Here is a 20,548-nt window from a genome sequence, read left to right as displayed (position 1 = left end):
TAATAAAAACTATCTCACAAACACCTTGACTGTAATGTAAAAGGGGGGTGCATTCCCTGGGGGAACAAATAAACATTGGGATCAGAACCTAAACTCTGTGACTGCAAGAGGAGCAGAAAGATTTCAAGGGGGGGATCTTGCCCAATAATTCCATCTTTTATATTGCATACAGTTGGGTAACACGTTTGTTGAATTCATTACATCTGCCAGTATAAAGCCATATAGATATTTCCCAATGTAATTCATATAACTTACAAGTACACACACTGCAGGAAGTTTTGTCACTTTGTATCACGGCATTCAGATACAGTACATTTGAATTCCAGGACTTTCTGTTAACCAGCAATTTCAGTATTCCCATGCCACCAAACAGTCACTTTACTTTCTCTTCTCTCCTTTAGTTTTACAATCGATTTCATGAACCGCCTGTCCTCATGCAGTCTCATCAGGATGGAAAGGACAACAGGTCACAGAGGGCCCAAAGAGTCAAAACTGCGCAAACACCAGATGGTGGACACAAAAATGATGGGTATTGTATTGGAGTCAAGACACCTGAGCTCGAGTTACTGGATCTCTGACTTATTACGTGCTTGAAGAGGATAACATTTATCATCATGGAATAGATTTCTGAAGAGGCCAAACAGGGAATAGCCTCTAATATTTTCTCATGGCCAGAAAATATCACTGTTTTGTGTCTGGAATAATAACAGCTTTAGACACTATAGAAGTATTGGGACGTGTGTCTCTTACTTTTTTATTAGACCAATCAAAATGATATATAATTTTAAATTAGCAGTTCAAATATAAAAAAACACATTAATTAGGTCTGACATTTTGTCTCCTTGACTAATTCAGATAGCACACATTAAAACCTCAATAAAATGCCCATGAACTAAATATGATTAAATGCATTGACAAAACACATCAAACCAATTACCAAAGTTTTCATCCAGTTAGGGTAATTTTTTTATCTGTTGTTAGTAATGGCACAAAAATAGATAAAGGTTAGTGCTGCCAATTTATCAACTTTAAGTTTCGGAATTGTTGCAACTGCCAAATCTCATTCATGCACATATTCAAACCTGATGCCTCAAGACACGCTCTCTCTCTCTGTTCTTGGAGCTTGACAGCTCTTAGTCACTGAACTGTCAATGTCTGCAAAACATTTTTTTTTTTTGAGCTCCACAAAAAAAAAAAGAATATCATTGCTTGGAACAACATTACTATTTTGGACATTATTCTATTAAAATACTCAATATCAATCTCTGAGTTTTTGTCTCCTCTTCTATGTAATGTTTGCACGTTATTAAACCTGTTGGGATCTCTTTTGTGCTTGTTAAATCAGTAGCAAAACACTTCACAGTGAGGTTTTAACCCTTAAACACATACCTCAGGTCTTTAGTGACCCAGGACATCATGTTTTAAAGTAAGACATTAACCTTCTTACTATTCCTCAATCAATTCATTATAAACAATATACTAAGAATTTTTTTATAAAAGAATCCCTAATTTTTCATTAATTGTTTGTAAAACTTGTATAGGGTCACTGATGACCCGAGGTGTGTAACAGTGTAAGTATATTTATCTGCACAACAATAATTGAATCTTTTTAGAATTAAAATTTCTTTTAGAATTAAATAGGTTTATTCCTGGTGGCAAATATTGTCTGATTAATGATTAATGCACACTTAAATAGTGCACACAATTACATAGTAATGATTAATGTACACTAATGATGGTGACGTTTCACTCATAGTTACTGCAGGCAGAAAACAAAAGAATAGGAATAGGCTCGAGTGATTTACTGCAGTGCAAGTACTGAACGCAATCAAACATTAGTGACACTGTCGGTCATCAAAATATTATTTTTGAAGATGTTGAAAATGATAGTTTTGAGAATTTGTTCGAGATGCTGAATGTACTGGGAAATGAGCTCTGACGAGGACAGTGATGATGATATAAAACATCTGTTCAAACTGAACCTTCCAAGATTCAAACGGTAACAATATATGCTTTATTTTATTCTTCTGTAATTGTTACTTTAATATCAGTAGAGTTTTATATTATTGCTATGTCCAAACGAAACGAAGCAAAATGTAGATCTACATCTGGGGAGCGATATTTTTTTTCCTAGGATGGTAGGGGAACACTCAAAAATGCTATTAACCCCAGTGACGGGTAGGTTTAGGGGCAGGTTTGGGGTAGGTCATATATTTATACTGTATATACTGTATACAGTAATGTAACCTTAAGTCAGCGGCGTTCATAAACACGCTGAAAAGCAATTATGCGTGTTGATAGCATGCCAAAAATGGAAATACGAATTGGCGTGTCATACTCATGCAATTTCAAGAGATCAGTCTAGTACAACGATGTAACTCGCTGCTTCACTACCATAGTACGATGCATTGTTAGAGAAATCAACTAACTAGTTGTGACTGTTTCCTATAACCCATTGTCGCAAAGTATCGTTCAACCACGTTGGTTTCGCACGTGGTGGAGTAATAACTACTTTTAATGAAACCAATTAATCCAATTAATGCTAGATTTGTTCATATAAATTACAGACATGTCATCTGAGGACTATATCAAATTGTCATTTTGCTTTATTACCAGGCTCAATATTTGGCTCGTTCTTACATAGTATGCACGTTTGCACATGAGCACTCTTCAAACACGGTACTTTAAATCTTTTGACAAACTAAAAGACGTAAATTACATTTGTATGTATTCTAAATAAAAGGCACCGGTTGTACTGAATGTCATCTTGCTTGTTTTGTTCAAGATAAGGATTTATTACGTCCAAATGTCATGCAATATAGAAACTATGCCTCTAACCACAGGTCGAGAGCTGTCGTTCAAACCACACAACTTTGCAATGCTGTTTGCGAATGTTCGTTGGAACGATGGTTTCGGGAAACACCGTCTATTTTGCCTCTAAACAGTGCTTTAAGAGGGGTTTAATGAGAATACAGCACACACAGGAATGACCCTTGGCAGGACAAAACGCTATGTCAGTAGATTGTTGATTCTCGCCGAAGTGGTTTAATGCTTCATTGCCCATGTGAGACAATTTGCTGAAGTCCAACAGTGCTTGCCGCCTCTGATCGCTTGTATATAACCTTAATTATCTGCAGTTGACTACCCTCAGTGCTTGATACGTCTTACCTCACCACCTCTGAGGCTCATTGGAGGCCACACGTCGTTCTACAGCGTTGCTCAGCCCTCATCACAGACCTGTGGCTGTCTCTAGACAGTGCTTTGTACATAATTGAGCAACAGAGTTGGATGACCCCATGGAGGGAGCCGAGGGGCCATACATACTTTAATGAGCGCAGTTTCACAGGTGAGTGAGGCATTTGAACCTGCTCCAGGATCTGAGAACACCCTGAAATCCACTGAGCTGTGAAAGAGCAATCATTGAGCAATAACACTCTTCTCTAGGATGGCTGACAAACTGAGCCTGGACTCGAACTTCATGGTAAAAAAAAAGTGCTGCATTGAATCATGGAGTAATATTGTTCACTTTCAGTCCTGCCGTGACAGATTTATGTTATGAATTTTCTATTGATTTAAATTAAGTGTGGTATTTTTGATGTCCTCTGTATTTTAAATAAAGCCAGCTAACTTAAGTCTGTGCTTCTTATTAAGGTTTAACCACAGATAAATCCTTGTTAAATATATTGTTAGCCAGGATTTAAGGCTTGTTTGGTGGGCTTAAGCACTTCTAATGTAAAAAACACACAAAAATGAAATACAAAAGATCAAGGTCATGGCAAACCATTATGCGCAGTTAGCAGAATCTATGACTCACTATCTAAAGGGAATCACTCAAACTGCTTTTAATAAAGTTGATATGAATAATCATTTTGTGTCATAATGGCTCAGTATAACAACACCAGTAGTAATCAGTCGTCCTCCTCAACACACTTCTTTTTTTTTTTTTGTGCAACTTTAGGGCTTTTTTTCTGTGATTTTGATTTAACCACAAATGCACCAACAGTTTTGTTAATGAACACCAAGAACTTTTTGCTATAACAATCCCTCCACTTTATAGTGGAGTAAAAATCTGGGTTAAAGTGAGGCACTTACAGTGAACGTTAATGAAGTGAATCCATACAAGTTAAATTATTCAATTGACAAATAATATGTGTTAAAGGGGTCATGAACTGGCTTTTTAAATTTTATTATATTGTTGTCTGAGGAGAACTTATGACGTTCGCTTGGTTTTAGCCTATTTTCTACCCTAGTTTTGAGCCCAGCTCATAAACGCTCGGTTTTTATGGGCGTCTCGCACTGAAGACCTGGAAGTAAACGCCCATTGCAGAGTGGATAACAGTTTTGCATATTATACTGAGTTTCAACTCACCTCGTCGGTGTATGTGGGGAAAATTGTTTTGAAAACAGCACCATTCTTTACTTTTAATCGGTCTGCAAATCTAGAGGAAGCATATGCAGCGACTGTCTTCTTCCACAACCAGGCACTGCACAATATTTTGTATTGCTCAGTTGCTGGATCCGGTTTGTCATCACGAGGTAGGCCTATGTTATTTAGCTATGCGAATCGGTGGGCGGGGCTAAACCGGCCGTGTTGAAGTAGGCGTTGATCTTCTTCTGCGGGGGTGGTGTTTTATCCTCTTTGACCATAGTTCCCCACTTTTAAAAACGAGTCGTTTGCTCAATGAAAATTTGATTTCTCAGTTCATCACCCCTTTAACAAGATTTTCTGTGTAAAGATAGGTCTAAACTTACAACTACATCACTATGACAATGAAATGGCATAAATGTTTTAAATGTCACACCTCAAATACAACAATTTTAAGCAAATAATTAATGTGCTTTTATAAAATCACAAAATCATTCTTCAGTAAACTGCCCCATTCACAAGTGCCTAACTGTAACATAATTTAAGAAAACTAAAGTCATGACACATGATGGTCTTCCAAACCTGTTCTTTCTCTAGCAGAACACAAGAAGATACAGTATTTGGAAGAATGCCTGTAACCAATCAGGTTACCATTGACTTCCATTGTGAAAAAAAAAAACCAACAACAAAAACAGTGAGACATTTTCAAAATATCTTCTTTTGTGTTCTACAGAATAAAGAAAGTCATAAAGACATGACATCAGGAACGACATCAGTGCGAGTAGCAAAGTTTTAATTTTTCGGTGGACTATCCCTTTAACTACAATGATTTCTAGAAATGCAAAACACGGTCATCAGTTTTCACGTTGGCATGAGCTACAGTATTTACGAGGTAGGTCGCAGGGGACAAACAGTCTATGAAATGTTGATGACAGGGACAGGCAGACCTAGCTGGCCTCGATCCGACAGCCTTGACATCCAGTGTCACTTTTTCTGACTGTTGCAGTGGAGCGCAACGTCTTCAGTCTAACGTCAGAGTGGCAGTGTTTTAGGGTCAGTTGTCAAAGGCATAAAGGTAAAGCCAAGACAGTTCTTCTTGTTAAGTTCTTCAATATCATGTGTTTTCTGGGGCACCACAAATAACCTCGATTATGTCACAGAGACAGCTGCACATATGGAGGCATTTCCCAGGAACGGTGTACGCCTGGAGCTGTGCCACATGGCACACTAAATCCCTCCGAAGTATGTGATAATATGGGAACCCCAGTCGACTCTCTTACTGAGAAAACTCTGCTCTTCACTAACCTTGTCATGAACTGTTCAAATAAACAAGCAGGTATGTCAGCGGCAAGGCAGGATTGTGCTGAACAAAAGTTGCAGAATGAAGTCTATTATGCTCACCAAGGCCTCATTTCTAATGATAGAATACAATAATACTGTTTAAAATATATTTTGTAATAATATTTCACAAAGAAACAATGAACGGGGAAACAGGCATTTTAAAAAAATATATGTAATAATTATTTTTTTCTTGTTATATTGTTTATAAAATATATTTTGGTGTCAATAAAACAGACTAATGACCAAAGTTGTGTAACAGTGTAAGTATATTTTTCTGCACAACAATAATACAATTTTTGATGACTAAATAAGTTTATTCCACAAGGTGGAAAATAGTGTCTAATACACAATGGCTCACTGATTTACTGCAGAGCAAGTACTAAACGCAAATAAAACAATATATATAAGATGCTGTCAGCGATAAAAATAATGATTTTGAAGATGTTGGAAATGACACTGAATGTACTGAGCACTGACGAGGAACGTGATAATGAGTCAGACTGTTAACTAGTAAAGTTGACTGAAGTGCCAATGTGCAAGGCACCGAACCCCCAATCACTCCCTGGTCACCACAGCAAAAATGGCTGCCCACTGCTCTGGGTGTATCCACGGTTTGTGTTTGTTCACTTCTCACGACTCCTAATGTGTGTACACTAACTTGGATGGGTTAAATGCAGAGGACAAATTCTGAGTCACCATACTTGGCCTTCATGTCATATGTCAGCTAATCAGTGTCAAGAATTTACCAATAATACATTAAATCCTACAAGTGTCATGTTTCTCACTTACTCAACAGTGTCCTCCCAGCTGCACCACTGTTGCTGGTCGAGAATCTCCATGTCCAGCTTGAACTTGACCAGGCAGAACTCCTCAATGGCATTTCCATAGAGACTGCTACATGCCATTGTTAGCACAGGTAGGTTCACTGCAAGAGAAAAAGAATGGAGGGTGAAGAAGGAAAAACATCTCAATTAATCTTTACTCCACAGGTAGATCACTGTTAGCACTGTGTATGAAAAAAAATATGTAGATAGATAAATAGTGGAACTCAATGGTAAAGAAACACCACAAATGAGATTTCTTTATACTGTAACTCAATTGTTTCCATACACACCAAAAATTACAAGATCAAATGATCAGCTAATTCTAATGTCTCATCTATGTCTATTTTTGTTAGTAAGGAGTTTTCTATAAAGTATTATTTATATGTTTGTTGTTGTTTTTTTTTTGTTTTTTGTTTTTTTTGCTTTTGCTTTAGCCTATTTAAAGTATGGGGGAAAATGTTTCCATTCTAAAAAAAGAACGTAACTATTTAAAAATATCTAATTTTCCCAGATTTTCCCATAGGAATAATAAGGCAAGCGGTTAATCAGGATATGTTTGAACCACATCCCTAGCATATGTTGAGTTGTTGACTGTATCTGTCATTTGACCTTAATAAATCAATAGGCAGAAATCAGAGGAAGATTTTAACAAAACACATTAAAATCAGCACGAGGAGGAAATGTGTCTAAGCACGCAAGTTGATATATTGATGTGTCTCAATAATAAAAAAAGGAGACTTAAAACTCAAAATGTTCACATTAATCATAACGTTTAATGAAATGGACACTGTAGTCTATTGCTGTCTGATACCACATAGGTTTAGACTCACTCTGCAGTTTGTAAAAGGCATAAATCAAGCTTTACTTGACTGAACCTGGGACATTACTTTAGAATTGAACATCATGTCCAGCACCACAACTGATCTTATATAAAACTCTACTAAAAAGCCAGTAACAGATTAAACATTTCAGAAGCTATAGCAAAGGTCTGAATAGAGTGTAAAAGAAAAAAAAAACTTTAGAGGAGAAACAACGATGAGTCATTTCATTAACTCTGATATAATGGTATTAATGTGCAGCTCTTGGAAAACAATAGCCTTTTAAACAGAGAAGCCATTGTCTGACAGTCCTTTTCTTTCATATTCTCTGCTCTCTCTCTCCTTCCTATTGTTTAATTCTCCTATAGGGATCCATGTTACGAATGTAGCACTCGCCCCCAATGCCGTACAGAAAAGCGTCTGATCAGTATGAAAGACGTGCTCACAGTCAGAGCCGCATTGACAGTGCTCCCCTTGGCTCATTGTTAGTCAACATCAAACATGTGACAGGTGAGAGTCCCACAAGAAAAAATAAAGAGGGAGGTCAAACAAAAATCCAAGGAATTTGTGCAGGATAACAATCAGACTTTCTTTCTAACCGTTTCTTTCTAACCCAGACGTTCTTCTTCTTCTTCTTCTTCTTCTTCTTCTTCTTCTTCTTCTTCTTCTTCCTCCTCCTCCTCCTCCGACTGGGCGTATATGGCAGCCCATAGAACCGTTTCCGGGAAAGTTGTTCCGGTTCTGATTGACGACAGTCCCAACAGAAATTACACAAACTTTGGTGTCCTGTTTCACTTATATTATGCTAATAACTTTTAAACCGTAAGGCCTATCAACAAAATATTTTTTTCCTCTGATTCCTGAGGCATCCTACAACGTCATTTTCCGTCATAAAAACATGACCGCCATTTTGAATTGTCCAAGAAACCTACTTTTTCGAACTCGTCCTACACGGTTGGTCTGATTTTCACCAAAATTGCACCAGATGATCTCCAGGCAGTGCAGACAAAATAAAGAACGATGGAATTCAAGTCGATTCGTCAAACAGACCCATTTAAGGTTCGAAACTTTTCATCCAAGAGTGTACTGTGTATTTGAGGCAGATTTAAGACTCTTAGTAAGAAAAACAGCAAACTTTAAATGAGTGGAAATGCAAAAGTATGTAACATCGCAATATCAAACCATATTTGCAAATAAAAATAAAATTGGCAGAGGGGAGATGCAAGGACAATAAAACAACAAAATGCATAAGAGAGCATAAAACATTAAAAACACTAGATATTGCATAGCATCTGAGACAGAATATGTTCCTGTTTTATTTCATGTACTGTACATAAATAACCCTAGACGTCAACCATGAGTAAATCCTCTAGTGATTAGAGCTATCAGAGTCTGAAATGGAATAGAGCAGATTGTAAGTCTTTTGCACAATTTAATGCAACACAATCATCACATATTCATGGAAAGAAACATGTATATGCATCCTAAGGGCACAGAAAGCTCAAATCCAGAAAATGTTACATGAGCGTTTTGAGGGCATTTACTACTTTGGGTCAAATATGGACAAACCCAAATGTTTGGTTAAAAATATAATTAAAAAAATGTAACCCAATGGCTGGGTTTGTCCATATTTGACCCAAAGTTGGGTTAAAACATGTTTTAGAGTGTAGGTATTAATTAACTGTATTTCACAATTTTCAAGTTAATGCGTATCAGTTATTTCAACGAGAGTCCGATTATCATAATTGCAGTTGCCTCTTCAACATTTTCTATTTTATTTTTCTACTATTCCTCTCCTCTGTTTTTGCTTCACTGCCAGTGTTTTCCCTTCCATGTGCCAATACATTCATGTTTTAGTAACATTCACAAAGAGAGAAAATGTTTATTTTTGCGATAAGATTTTGAATTCGAGCCACTGAATCTCACATATAGATGGAAAGTGTGCCTTTCCCTGTGTTAAAACACAATCATGACTTCAGTAATATAAAAGAGTTCTCCCCTGGGAAGACAACAAGAACAAACCCATTCACTGTTCCAAATCCTTATCTTGAATGAATTCCCTTTTCAATCACACAGCATGTAAACAAGTGAAAATAACATTATAAAAACAGAAAGTGAACATTTATATGGCGAGGAACAGTAAACTGCCTGTGCAAAGCAGTAAGATTCTCAAGCAACCAGGTCCAGAGAAGACAACATCAAGCTTGTCACATTAAAACATGACCTTTGATGCAATATTCTCAAAATGACAGGAACCTTTCCACCAGAACACTTAATTAGTGTCTTAATGTGTAAACATCACTGCTCTCACTGACATTCACAGCATATTTGTGTGAGAGAGAGCGAGCAAGTGTGCCGCCAACTACTTCACATCTGCAATATGCTGGCAATCTGGATGATATCCAGGATCCTTTACAGTCAATTAGTCAGTAATATGTCACTCCATTTACTGGTGTGCAGATACAAATACAAAAAAGGTACAAAGTGTGATTTCACATTAGCACATTGGAGCCTTCTGACAACACGACGCAGCTTTGCACCCAAAGAAATTCTATTTTATGAGCGATTCTAGCAGGCGTAAGCTTTTATATTGCCCTGGAGATGGATGAAAGGGAAAAATGAATAAAATGTGGAACACTGTTTCAGTTTTTGCCTCACAACACAGGCAAAGTGGCATATTTGCTTATGCTAAGTGAATTTTTAACCTAGACTGCACTGATGGTGTAGGGGACAGGGCACGGTATGTTTTCTTATACTTCCTGAGGAGCTAAACTCATATTAAACAGATATTAGGAAAGAGAACTTTCCATTTATTATAAATAGAACAAATCACTGAAACATCATGGATTTTGTAAGAGCAGTGGCCACAAAAACTATTTGTATACTTTAGTCACGCTTACAAATACATGAATGTACAGTATTTGTATTAAATGGCAATATAAAATAAATTATACTAAAACTAACTTTTACAAGACATTTTTTTCATCATTACTTTTAACTAACATTTAACAAAATACTAAAGTTGAGGCCAGCCCAGAGTGTGTAGGAGGATGCTGGGCCACACAGATCACATCCATCTGTTCTGGCTGCTGTTAAATGGTAAACTCACAAACAAGAGTTTTCAGAACCACTTCAATTTGTCACAAACCACACTGTATATCAATCTGTAAACAGAGAATAACAATTCAGTAGCTATTTGAATATTTTTTGAATCAATTTTTAGTATTTAAAAAATATATTTATAGTTGCTTTTATATTCGACTCCATTTGCCATCTTGGATGAATATTTTTACTGAACTTGCCATAGTGCATCTTGGGATTGCCTTATCTTTAAGAATGCGTGCAATGCTGCCTTACAATTTGCCAAAGCATGACATCTTAGAAGGCAGTATAATGTTGTTTTTTTGTGTGTCAGGAGTGCATCTGTAATACCTTTAAATACTCTGTATTGTTGCAGGTAAAGTCAAGGTAATAAACTTAAAATATTACAATAAAACAGTAAAAAAAAAAAAAAAAAAACGTCAAGCTAATATAACATCATGCTGCTACATGACCTTATTTTTTCTCTTCAAACACTGAGATTCTTTTAACCTCAAACTCTTGCATGATACAGAAAATATTCAGTGAGATAGAATTTTGAAAGGGAAAAATAAGAGTATTTCGAGTTTCCTCCTTTGTCATCTCCGTCACTTTGACTGGTTTGACTGTCATATTCATCATCATCTTTTCAGTGAAGAGTATTTATGCAGATATACTGTAAGGCTGGAATAGTTCACCCAAAAATGGAAATTCAGTTATTAACTCTCACAACGCGTGTTGTTTGAAACACTTTTCTTCCATGCAACACAAAAGGACACATTTATGTTTTTAAGTTAATATTTTTTTATCTAATATTTATATTATTTCTGTTTTATTTAAATATTTTTTTGTTGTTTAGTTAACAATAACACATGTGTTATTCAAACCATACACTTACTTAAAGTTGCTTTATGGATTTTGAAGACTACACTGAGACTCACAAGTGAAACAAATACCATTGATCATCTCCTGTGGCAGTTTATTAAAGACAGATTAGATAAGTAAACCATCAGTTCTTATGATCAACATGTTGGGTGGACATCATGGCCCTCTGCCTCATCCTGCTTGCCAAACTCTTAGAAAAAAGGGTTCTATAATATGGGTTCAAAAAATGATGATAATGACAAGAAAGAACCCTTTTTGCACAAAGGTTCTTTATAGGCTATTATTCTTCTAACATCTTGGTGCCAGATATTTTGTGGTGCTGTCATCATGGTTTTTGTTCCTTTGATAGCTTGACAACATCTGGTCACTATCTGCTTTCATTGTATAGAAAAGATGAGCCTAGAATCTCACCACAAAAAGGTACTACAGCTCTGCAGCATGCCCTTTCAGTCCAATGAATTAACGCTGCTCAAAAACCCATAACAATAGACATGAAATATTATTTCTAGTCCAGCTGCAGTTTCAGAACTATGTCCTTTCTCATTTTCTGTGTCAACATATCTGTCATGCTTAACTAAACATGAAATATCAGCATCACTCTGCATTCAGTGTTTGCATAGCTGATACCCTATTAAGTGTGCCTCCTCTTCCAAACAATGATGCATGAGAAGTGTGAATATGTTACTGGTAATTATGTGAAACAATGACACGTTTAGACTTACAATTCAAAAGGCCACATAAATAAACCTTCAAAAAACATATGGAGTCACCAAAAAAAAAAAAACGTAAATGCTGTCAGTAAAGTTTAAGTTGTTGAACCCGGAATGCTCATTTTTGTTGTGTTAAATTGATGCTCTTCACAGCTTCAGGAACACTTGAGATTGTGTTGGACAAATATTGTTGACAGAAGCTTTATACTGAAATTAACCAGTTAACCCAGTTACTGAAATTTTTCCTTCAGCATGCTTTTTATGCCACTGTCAAGCTGTCATGTTTTCTTAAGGTGTAACGGCCTCATAATTTGTCATATGAATGACTGCCACAAGTGTCTCATGTTAGTAAATGGCTGCAGAAAGACAGTGATTGACAGATACTGATGGGATGTAACTTAAGAGGCAGACTATACTCTGGATACCAGAGAACAACAGCTGGATAGGTTGCTATCATCTGAGAAAATATGCTTTTGAAGGGACCATATGTCCATTTATCAAGACTAATGTTCTTCTACAAAAACGTTTCCAGTCAAAATGACTAAATTATTAAAAAAATATATAAAAAAAAAAAAAATTATATACACAAATGTGATGTTTTGGATTATGTCTCTTGTCCTATTCTTTTCCAAAAAAGCATGAAATAAATGTAAAATGTTACGGTGCATTCTGCATTCAATTATTCATTTTCACTTCAAGTATATTTTTAGAAAATATGTTTTTAGAAAATATACTAAAATACAATTATTTTAAAGTGTCTTAAAAGTTGTATTGTGAAAATAGGTGAAAGCATAATGCTAATAATTTTAATATATTTAAAGATAGCACAATTTTTAGTTAGTACACTGTAAAACCTAACACTGAAAGTCACTAAACGAAATGAGTTGTGGTAACTTATTTTTTTTAAAAGTTCATTTCACTCAATAAAAAATGTTATATTAACTCAAAAACTCAGAACTTAACTCGGAACTTAAACTGAATAAGTTATGAATAACCAATTTGTTATTTTAGCTCTAAAGATTTAAGTTGGATTTAATTAATTTAATATAGCTTATGGTTGAAAATAAATAAAAAATAAAGTGAAAAGTAAATTAGAAACCAGCGGATGGTTTACTTCCTCATTTTAAATAATATTTTTCAAGAAACTAGGCTACTTTTCTATAATTTTATACTTAGCTAATCAAAAACACGTAAAGAAATCCATTTAAAGTTTTCAGCTTCATTCAAAGCCGTGATTTAGGTTCCTGTGATGTCATCGATTTTCCTCATCACCGCGTTCGCCCTTCACCCTTGGAAAAACCCGCGCATTTATTTCAACAGGCGTATAATGTACTATTGAAAAGGGGAATATATTTCAAACACAATATATATATATATATATATATATATACACACACATACATACAAATTAATTTTTTTCACTGGGGTGGTATTATGATCTTATTATGCACCAGTGTATAAAGTACGCAGAATTGAAGTGTACTCAGACGCTGCTATCCCAGCATAGACAAAAACAGCCTGCGGCTACTCCAGAAGAGCACGCTAACATTAGCATGAAACCCTTTAATGCCAGAAAAGATGCATTTGCCTGCATGCTGCAAGGGGGTGGGGGTGGGTCTGGTGGTGGGGGGATGCAGTGACATACAGCACTCCCAGTCAAGCATGGCCAAGGACTGTCTGCCACTTTTGAAAGCAAGCAATGTGCTAGTACAAACTGCCACTCTCTTTTTTTGCACGACACGCCTTGATTTTGCAGAGTTAGACCCGTTTCTGGGACAACAAGTTTTGTTGATCCCGGAACAACATTCCTGCCCGAAAATGTAATCCATATCCATATCCCTACTCCTAAACCTAACCCTACCCATAAGTTATCCCTAAAATCTGAGGGAAATGATAGGTGAATAACACTGATGTGGAAGCACTTAACACTGGTTATAAGAACTAATGGGTTTATAAGAATAAACTTGACATAAACTGTAAACGTGTCCCTCAAATCTGATTGGTTGATTGGAATGTTGTTCCAGGATCAACAAAGATGTTGATTCAGAAATGTTGCACTTGGTGAAATCAGGCTCTGCAACATGGTGCACAACACACATGCACAACATCCATCATGGCATTCCAAAATAATCTACATGGGCCATGGCTCAGGTCCTTTGTGATGAAGCAATTACCAGGGCCATGAATGTCAGCGTATCTGTCCATACGGGTGATGGATCACTCAAGGCCATTACACCAACGGCTGGTTCCCATTAAAGAGGGTCATTTGCTGTGGGTCACCGTGACTCACTGCTATAAGAGTTAATCGACACCTTGCACTGTAATTTGTTGTAGGCAGCAATTGAAATGCACTTCATATTAAGTATCAGAGTTAAGCTAAAAAAAATGATGATTTGTGTGTTTGCATCATAATTTGTATATACAGTATCTCACAAAAGTAAGTACAGTCGTCAATGTGCTGCTTATAGAGCCATACAGCAATTATTGTCAAAATAGCTGGCAACAAAAGTGAGTACACCGTAAGTGAACATGCCAAAACTGTGTCCAAAGTGTCAATATTTTTTGTGAGCACCATTTTTATCTAGCAATGGTGCCTTACTCCTCCTGACCATGGAATTCACCAGAGCTGCAGAGGCTGTTGCTGGGACCCTCCTCCACTCCATTATGACATCATGGAGCTTCTGGATGTTAGACACATGGCACTTCTCCACCTGAGAATGCCCCATAGGTGATCACTAGGTTTCAGGTCTGGATAAATACTTGGCTACTCCATCACCATCACCTTCACCTTCCTCAGCAAGACAGTTGTCATCTTGGCGGTGTGTTTGGGGTCATTGTCATGCCATTCAGAACTGTTTCTGAATGGAAGGAGTCAGTTTATGCTTCAGAATGTCGCAGTACACCTTGGAATCCATGTTTCCCTCAATGAAGCGCAGCTGTCCAGTACCAGCAGCACTCATGCAGCCGCAGACCATGATGCTACCACCACCATGCTTGACTGTAGAAAAGACACAATTTTCTTGGTACTCCTTACCAGGGCATCGCCACACATTCTGGACAGCATCTGAGCCAAACAAGTTTATCTTAGTCTCATCAGACCACAGGACATGCTCTTGGACAGGTTGCTTTCAGCAAAATGTTTGTGGGCTTTCTTGTGAGCCAGCTTCAGAAGAGGCTTCCTTCTGGGACGACGGCATGCAACACGACTTGTTGCAGTGTGCGGTGCATGGTCTGAGCACTAACAAGCTGGCCTTCTGCAATCTCTAAAGCAATGCTGGCAGCACATATGGCAGACTCAACTACTTTGATTGACCCTTGCGAGGCCTGCCTTGGAAAATCTCTGCATTAAGCCTAGGCCATCTTTGTGGAGAGCAACATCCAATGGTCATTATGTTAAACATCCAATGGACATTATGAGAGAATTGTACTCAAAGCACAAATTTCAGCTGCTCTAATACAAGATACTAAAAATTGTATGGTCCTGTCAAGCAGACAAAACATTAACAAGATGAATAGGACATGTGGCTTTGCATGGATAAACGATGCGCAGCTATTATCACTTACAGGAGTGTACTCACTTTTGGAGTGTACTCACTTTTGTTTCCAGCTATTTTGACAATAATGGCTGTATGCTGAGTTATTTTCAGAGGACAGTAAATACACTCACCTAAGGCATTAATGAACACCTGTTCAATTTCCCATTAATGCAAATATCTAATCAACCAATCACATGGCAGTTGCTTCAATGCATTTAGGGGTGTGGTCCTGGTCAAGACAATCTCCTGAACTCCAAGCTGAATGTCAGAATGGGAAAGAAAGGTGATTTAAGCAATTTTGAGAGTGGCATGGTTGGTGGTGCCAGATTTATGTGCCTCATGTACATATTTATGATAATTTGCTATTCAAAGGTTAGAGACAATAATGTGCATAATACACAACACACTTTGTTCCCTCGGATGAGGATGAATGGGGGTTTCACTTAGAATGCCTATCAACTTTGAGTCTTTCAAAACGAGCCAATGGCAAAGAAATGCCATGGGTCTGCGGAATTTGCATGGCACAACTCCGCCCCACCTTGTGGGTGTAAAAGGAGAACGCCGGCAATATGCAGATATGTTTTTTACTTCTGAGCCAAGTGTATGCTTCACTCCCTAAGCCATTCTGAGATCTTCTTCCTGAGGGTGACGGTGTGGCACAACCAACCGACGACTTGTCCTCGGGCCACATCCCCCTCTCCAGTATGGCAACCCGTGAGCCGTCCGGATGATGTTCCACGGTCTTCCTGGTCACATGACGCATGTGGGCCGCGGGTGTCATTTGGCGCTCCAGAGGAGGATGCAATGTCAATCACAGCATCACAAGGTGGGCAGGAATCATCGGGAGATGATGACTCGGCTGTGTCAGATCCCGAGAAGGCCGCCATGCTCTCCTGGGTGGCCGTGAGCATTGGGTTAGAGTGGAACCCTCCACCATGTCCCGAGCGCTCGCGGCTTGATGATTGTTTTTTGGGAGCAGCCACTGACTCTCGTCGGAGCCTCCGCCTTTCCTCCCCTCGATCAGGCCGCTGCCAAAGGGTACACTGGGGTCCCCATGGTGGAACACTCTGTTGGAATAAGAGTCCTTCGTCCGTGCATTTCTTTGCCATTGGCTCGTTTAGTAAGACTCGAAGTTGATAGGCTTTCTAAGCGAAACCCCCATTCGTCGTCATCCAATGGAACATCTCTGTTCCCTACTCTGTTAAATGAGTGATCTTGTGAAGAGTCCCAGTAGTCATCCAATGCAATTTTTTTGTTTGGCTTTTTTTTTTTTATTCTTTAATTATATTCTTTTTAAAGATATGACTGCTAGGGATAGGGATAATTAATAATAGGGGGTGTTTAAAGCTGCTAAAGTATCTTAACACTGAGCTTTCCATGTCAAATCTAAAGGGAAATTAAATGAATGCTTTTGTTGCCTCAAGTTTTGGTTCACAACTCTAAGTAGTTGTGGTTTAGATGCCTCTGCTCACTCGGGGGCCGGGAAAGATCTTGTTTCTTGAGCTCCTGCTGTCAGAGAGGTCTTAAAAACACTGTATGGGGTCCAGTGCTGCTTTAAGAGTCTCTTTCGACAATCAAACCAAAGACTCGGGAATGATTCTTCACAGCACATTATGCTACATTCAGGGTCAATGCCAGGTTGTCTGTCCCCTGCTTGATAAGAGGGGCCCTTTTGTGGCTTTAATCTCAAGCATGTCAATGAGCAGAAGAATCAATCCACCTCGTTTTCTTTTAAAACTAATTTATACCATTGTATGACGCAACGCAGTTTATAGGGTGACTCAATCTGCATAATGAATAATCAGCTAATGCAGGAGTTCCAACCCATCCAGCAGCGATGCAGAGATCTGCAAATTTCAGCATGCCTATTCCCTGCTGACATCACAAGACAAAGTTAGGCATCAAATATTAACTGCATTTTTCAGCCCATTTCTTAATGCATTAAACAGAGCGACGCTTTCATTTTGTAGCAAGACAAATCCACAGAAGTGAGCCTCAAAGGGCAGGGCTGGCACACAAATAGCCTGTTTTTATTTATATGATCAGCAGCCAAGAGCTAAGTCTCATGTTATTCTGTTGAAAAAGAAAAATCTCCAATGCTTCTCCAAGACAGCGATTAAATTGAGATCCTTTACCAGATCCAGACCCTAATGTGTCAAATGTGTGTCTTATAAAGTTTCAGAAGATATCTCTGTCTACGCTCAGATTTGTCAAGATACCAAAGTCAGCAATGAAATCAAACATTTCCTATTAAAACCTAATTATGAGCTGTGTTGGTGAGTAAATACTGACAGAATTTTTCATTTTTGGGTAAACTAACCCTTTTAACTAAAGATAACTGTAGCAATAAGTATATTTGCGTTTACAGCAGCGACCAATACTATTCTGTTTATAACCATGCACTGCAGTTTTGGTTGTCTGTTGCTTTAAATGCTCAAGCTCTTTAAAGCAGGATGGATTCTGATTACCGTTCAATGTTTTTATTGTTTATCTGCTGGGAAAAAAAAAAAAAATCGTTCTTAAAGTGATTTCAACAAACTAATTCCTCCGTGCCGTTATCACTATAGGTGTGGTGTGGGTTCTGCAATTCTTTAAAATTTAGAATGATTTGTAGAACTACATCTTTATTGTCATGTTTATCGTCCTTGGTGTGAACAGGCCTTATAACTGTACTTTTGTATTCACATCTCCCATATCTCCCACAACTCAAAGGGTAATCTAGGTTTATGAACAGCATAAAAGTAACTTCTTTCAGATTGGATGGTATCAGAGCTAACGTGGCTAACTAATATTTTGAGACAATGACAAACATAGAGAATGAAAAATTCATCCAGATTAAATTAATCCACTTTTGCACAGTTACTTAAGGCTAGTTGTTGAGATGTCTTTAGTATATGCTACATGACTGTCAGCTCTAATTTGAAATATAGATGAATTTGTTGTTTTCAGCGTCAGCAGCCATTCTACACAATCGAGCATGCTTAGTTTATTCCAGCAACCTCTGGATGCAATTTAAAACAATCCATGCTAAGACGAATTCCTTAACAATTATAATTTACCATTAAATTCCTTGCACACAATGCTTACTAATGCACTTGGATTCCTACTGAACTGAATTATTACAAAGGTTGAACTGCAGTACATTGGAAATTACATACAAAGCGGTCCTGACAAGCGCAAAGAAATAGAGCAGCCATATATTCATCTTCACTTGTTAAGGCTGTCCAGATCTCCCCGCCCACCGCCATCAGGTTATTCACCTCAATCAGAGAAATGCACCGTGTTAATCTGTATTTAGAGAACTGTAGTGTACACATCCCTGAGCTCCCCTTCATTCTGAAGTGTTCTTAACTCTTTGTGGTGTTTTTATCTGTGGTAGACTTTCAATTGTCAGATATATGAGGGCAATGCATCTCAGTGGGTCTCAAAAGATAAATACATTCTGGCCTGGAACACAGTGCAAGCTTTGTTCGAATTTTAAAATGTGCACTTCACATTTATCTCTCAGCTCGCAACAGCATAAAGCCACCTTTTTCTCTGCGCCAGTAGTGAACCGTTATGATGCCATCAATATTCTGGGACTTCTCAGGCTCCCCTAGTGCATCTGTGTAACAAGATGGACATATGAAAAGACATGAAATGAAAGCCAAAAGGAAAGGAAAGGACTAAGGACTAAGGAAAGGAAAGGAAAAGACGAAGGAAAGGAAAGGAAAAGACGAAGGAAAGGAAAGGAAAGGTCAAAGGGAAGGAAAGAAGAAAAAATAAAAAGGAAGGGAAAAAAGAAAAGGAAGGAAAGGCAGATAAACAGGAGACAGGAAATAAAAGCTAGGCTAAATGAAAAGTAAAGTAGTGCCATGCTAAAAAAATAAATAAATAAATAAAAAATCTTCACATACTTGTATTTTCTGTGTACTACTCTCTGTGTAGACTGTGTACTTTCGTTTAGGCTTTATTTCAGAGAATAGTTAACATCAGAGTCCGTGCTAACATGCACTCCTCCTGAGTTCACTTCATCGCTTTCTCACACTGTTTCAAAGTAAGAAGATTCTGCTAAATCTACATAATTTTGTACGGCACTCACTGCAGCAGGCTTAACTGGAGCAGGAGTGTTTATTCAAGAGTTACATATTTCTACAGACTGATTGCATACTTGTATCATGAGCTTAAAGCCATTGTCTTGTGTGAATCAGCATTCTCTTTTTCCCTCAGCAGACAAAGAGCCAGATACAGTATCTGTTTCACTGTCACAAACAAGAAAGAGTCACATACTTGCATTACTTGACTGAGAGTCAGGTCAGTTCACAACAATGAATCGCTCATATTTGCATTAAAAATCTTTAGAGACAAAAGGTATGTCATGATGAATCCCAATTGAATAGTGACAGGAAATCAAGCCAAGCAAAGAGCAGCTTGTTAGTCATGCTCAGCACAGCTTAGTGAGCTTGTTAAGGTAAGTGTGAAATAAATTCTTTCCAACAGAAGGAGGTTGCCATGCATTATTAATTAGAAAAGTAGATAATTGAATCATACATGGGTGTGCTTGTCACTTATGGATTTTTCCCTTTCATGAAAATGTCCAACCTCTGTGTATTGTGAAAAAGACTAAAGGCATGTGTTATATGTAAAAAAAAAAAAAAAAAAAAATAGTCCACGTTTTTAAAGTGTAAAAGGTTACATATAAAAATAGTAAACCTGTTTTGGCCAGCAAATAATTAATTAATAATGCAATTTATTTATATAAAATATAGCTATTATAATATAAGCTAGCTTTAATATGAGCGGATATAAGCAGTTGCCCTAATAACTGACCTAAAATACAATTCCCTTCCCAAAACCAGCATTTATTATTGATTCTTAGCCTAAATACACTGTATGCTAGTATGTTCACTAGTTAACAACATTCATTATGTTAATATGGTTTGAATTTGATTGAAACCGACCAAAATACAAAACCACTGCAAAACCACATCGGATTTGAGATTCAAAGCCT

The 20,548-nt window shown here is 37.5% G+C and overlaps 1 protein-coding gene across 1 annotated transcript in view; it reads right to left on the bottom strand.

The window, feature by feature from the left end:
* The window catches only part of ramp1 (receptor activity modifying protein 1), a 28,592-nt gene that overhangs the window by 7,527 nt on the left and 517 nt on the right, over nt 1-20,548 (bottom strand). Inside the window, exon 2 of the mRNA XM_039682936.2 lies at nt 6,497-6,632. Within this exon, the coding sequence (XP_039538870.1) occupies nt 6,497-6,632 (136 nt within the window). The remainder of the gene's footprint in view (nt 1-6,496; nt 6,633-20,548) is intronic.

This window comes from Pimephales promelas, chromosome 7 (assembly GCF_988280905.1).
Source record: "Pimephales promelas chromosome 7, fPimPro1.hap1.1, whole genome shotgun sequence".
Taxonomy (NCBI): Eukaryota; Metazoa; Chordata; class Actinopteri; order Cypriniformes; family Leuciscidae; genus Pimephales; species Pimephales promelas.
The sequence above is the reverse complement of the archived record's forward strand: the minus strand, read 5'-3'. Positions and strand labels throughout refer to the sequence as shown.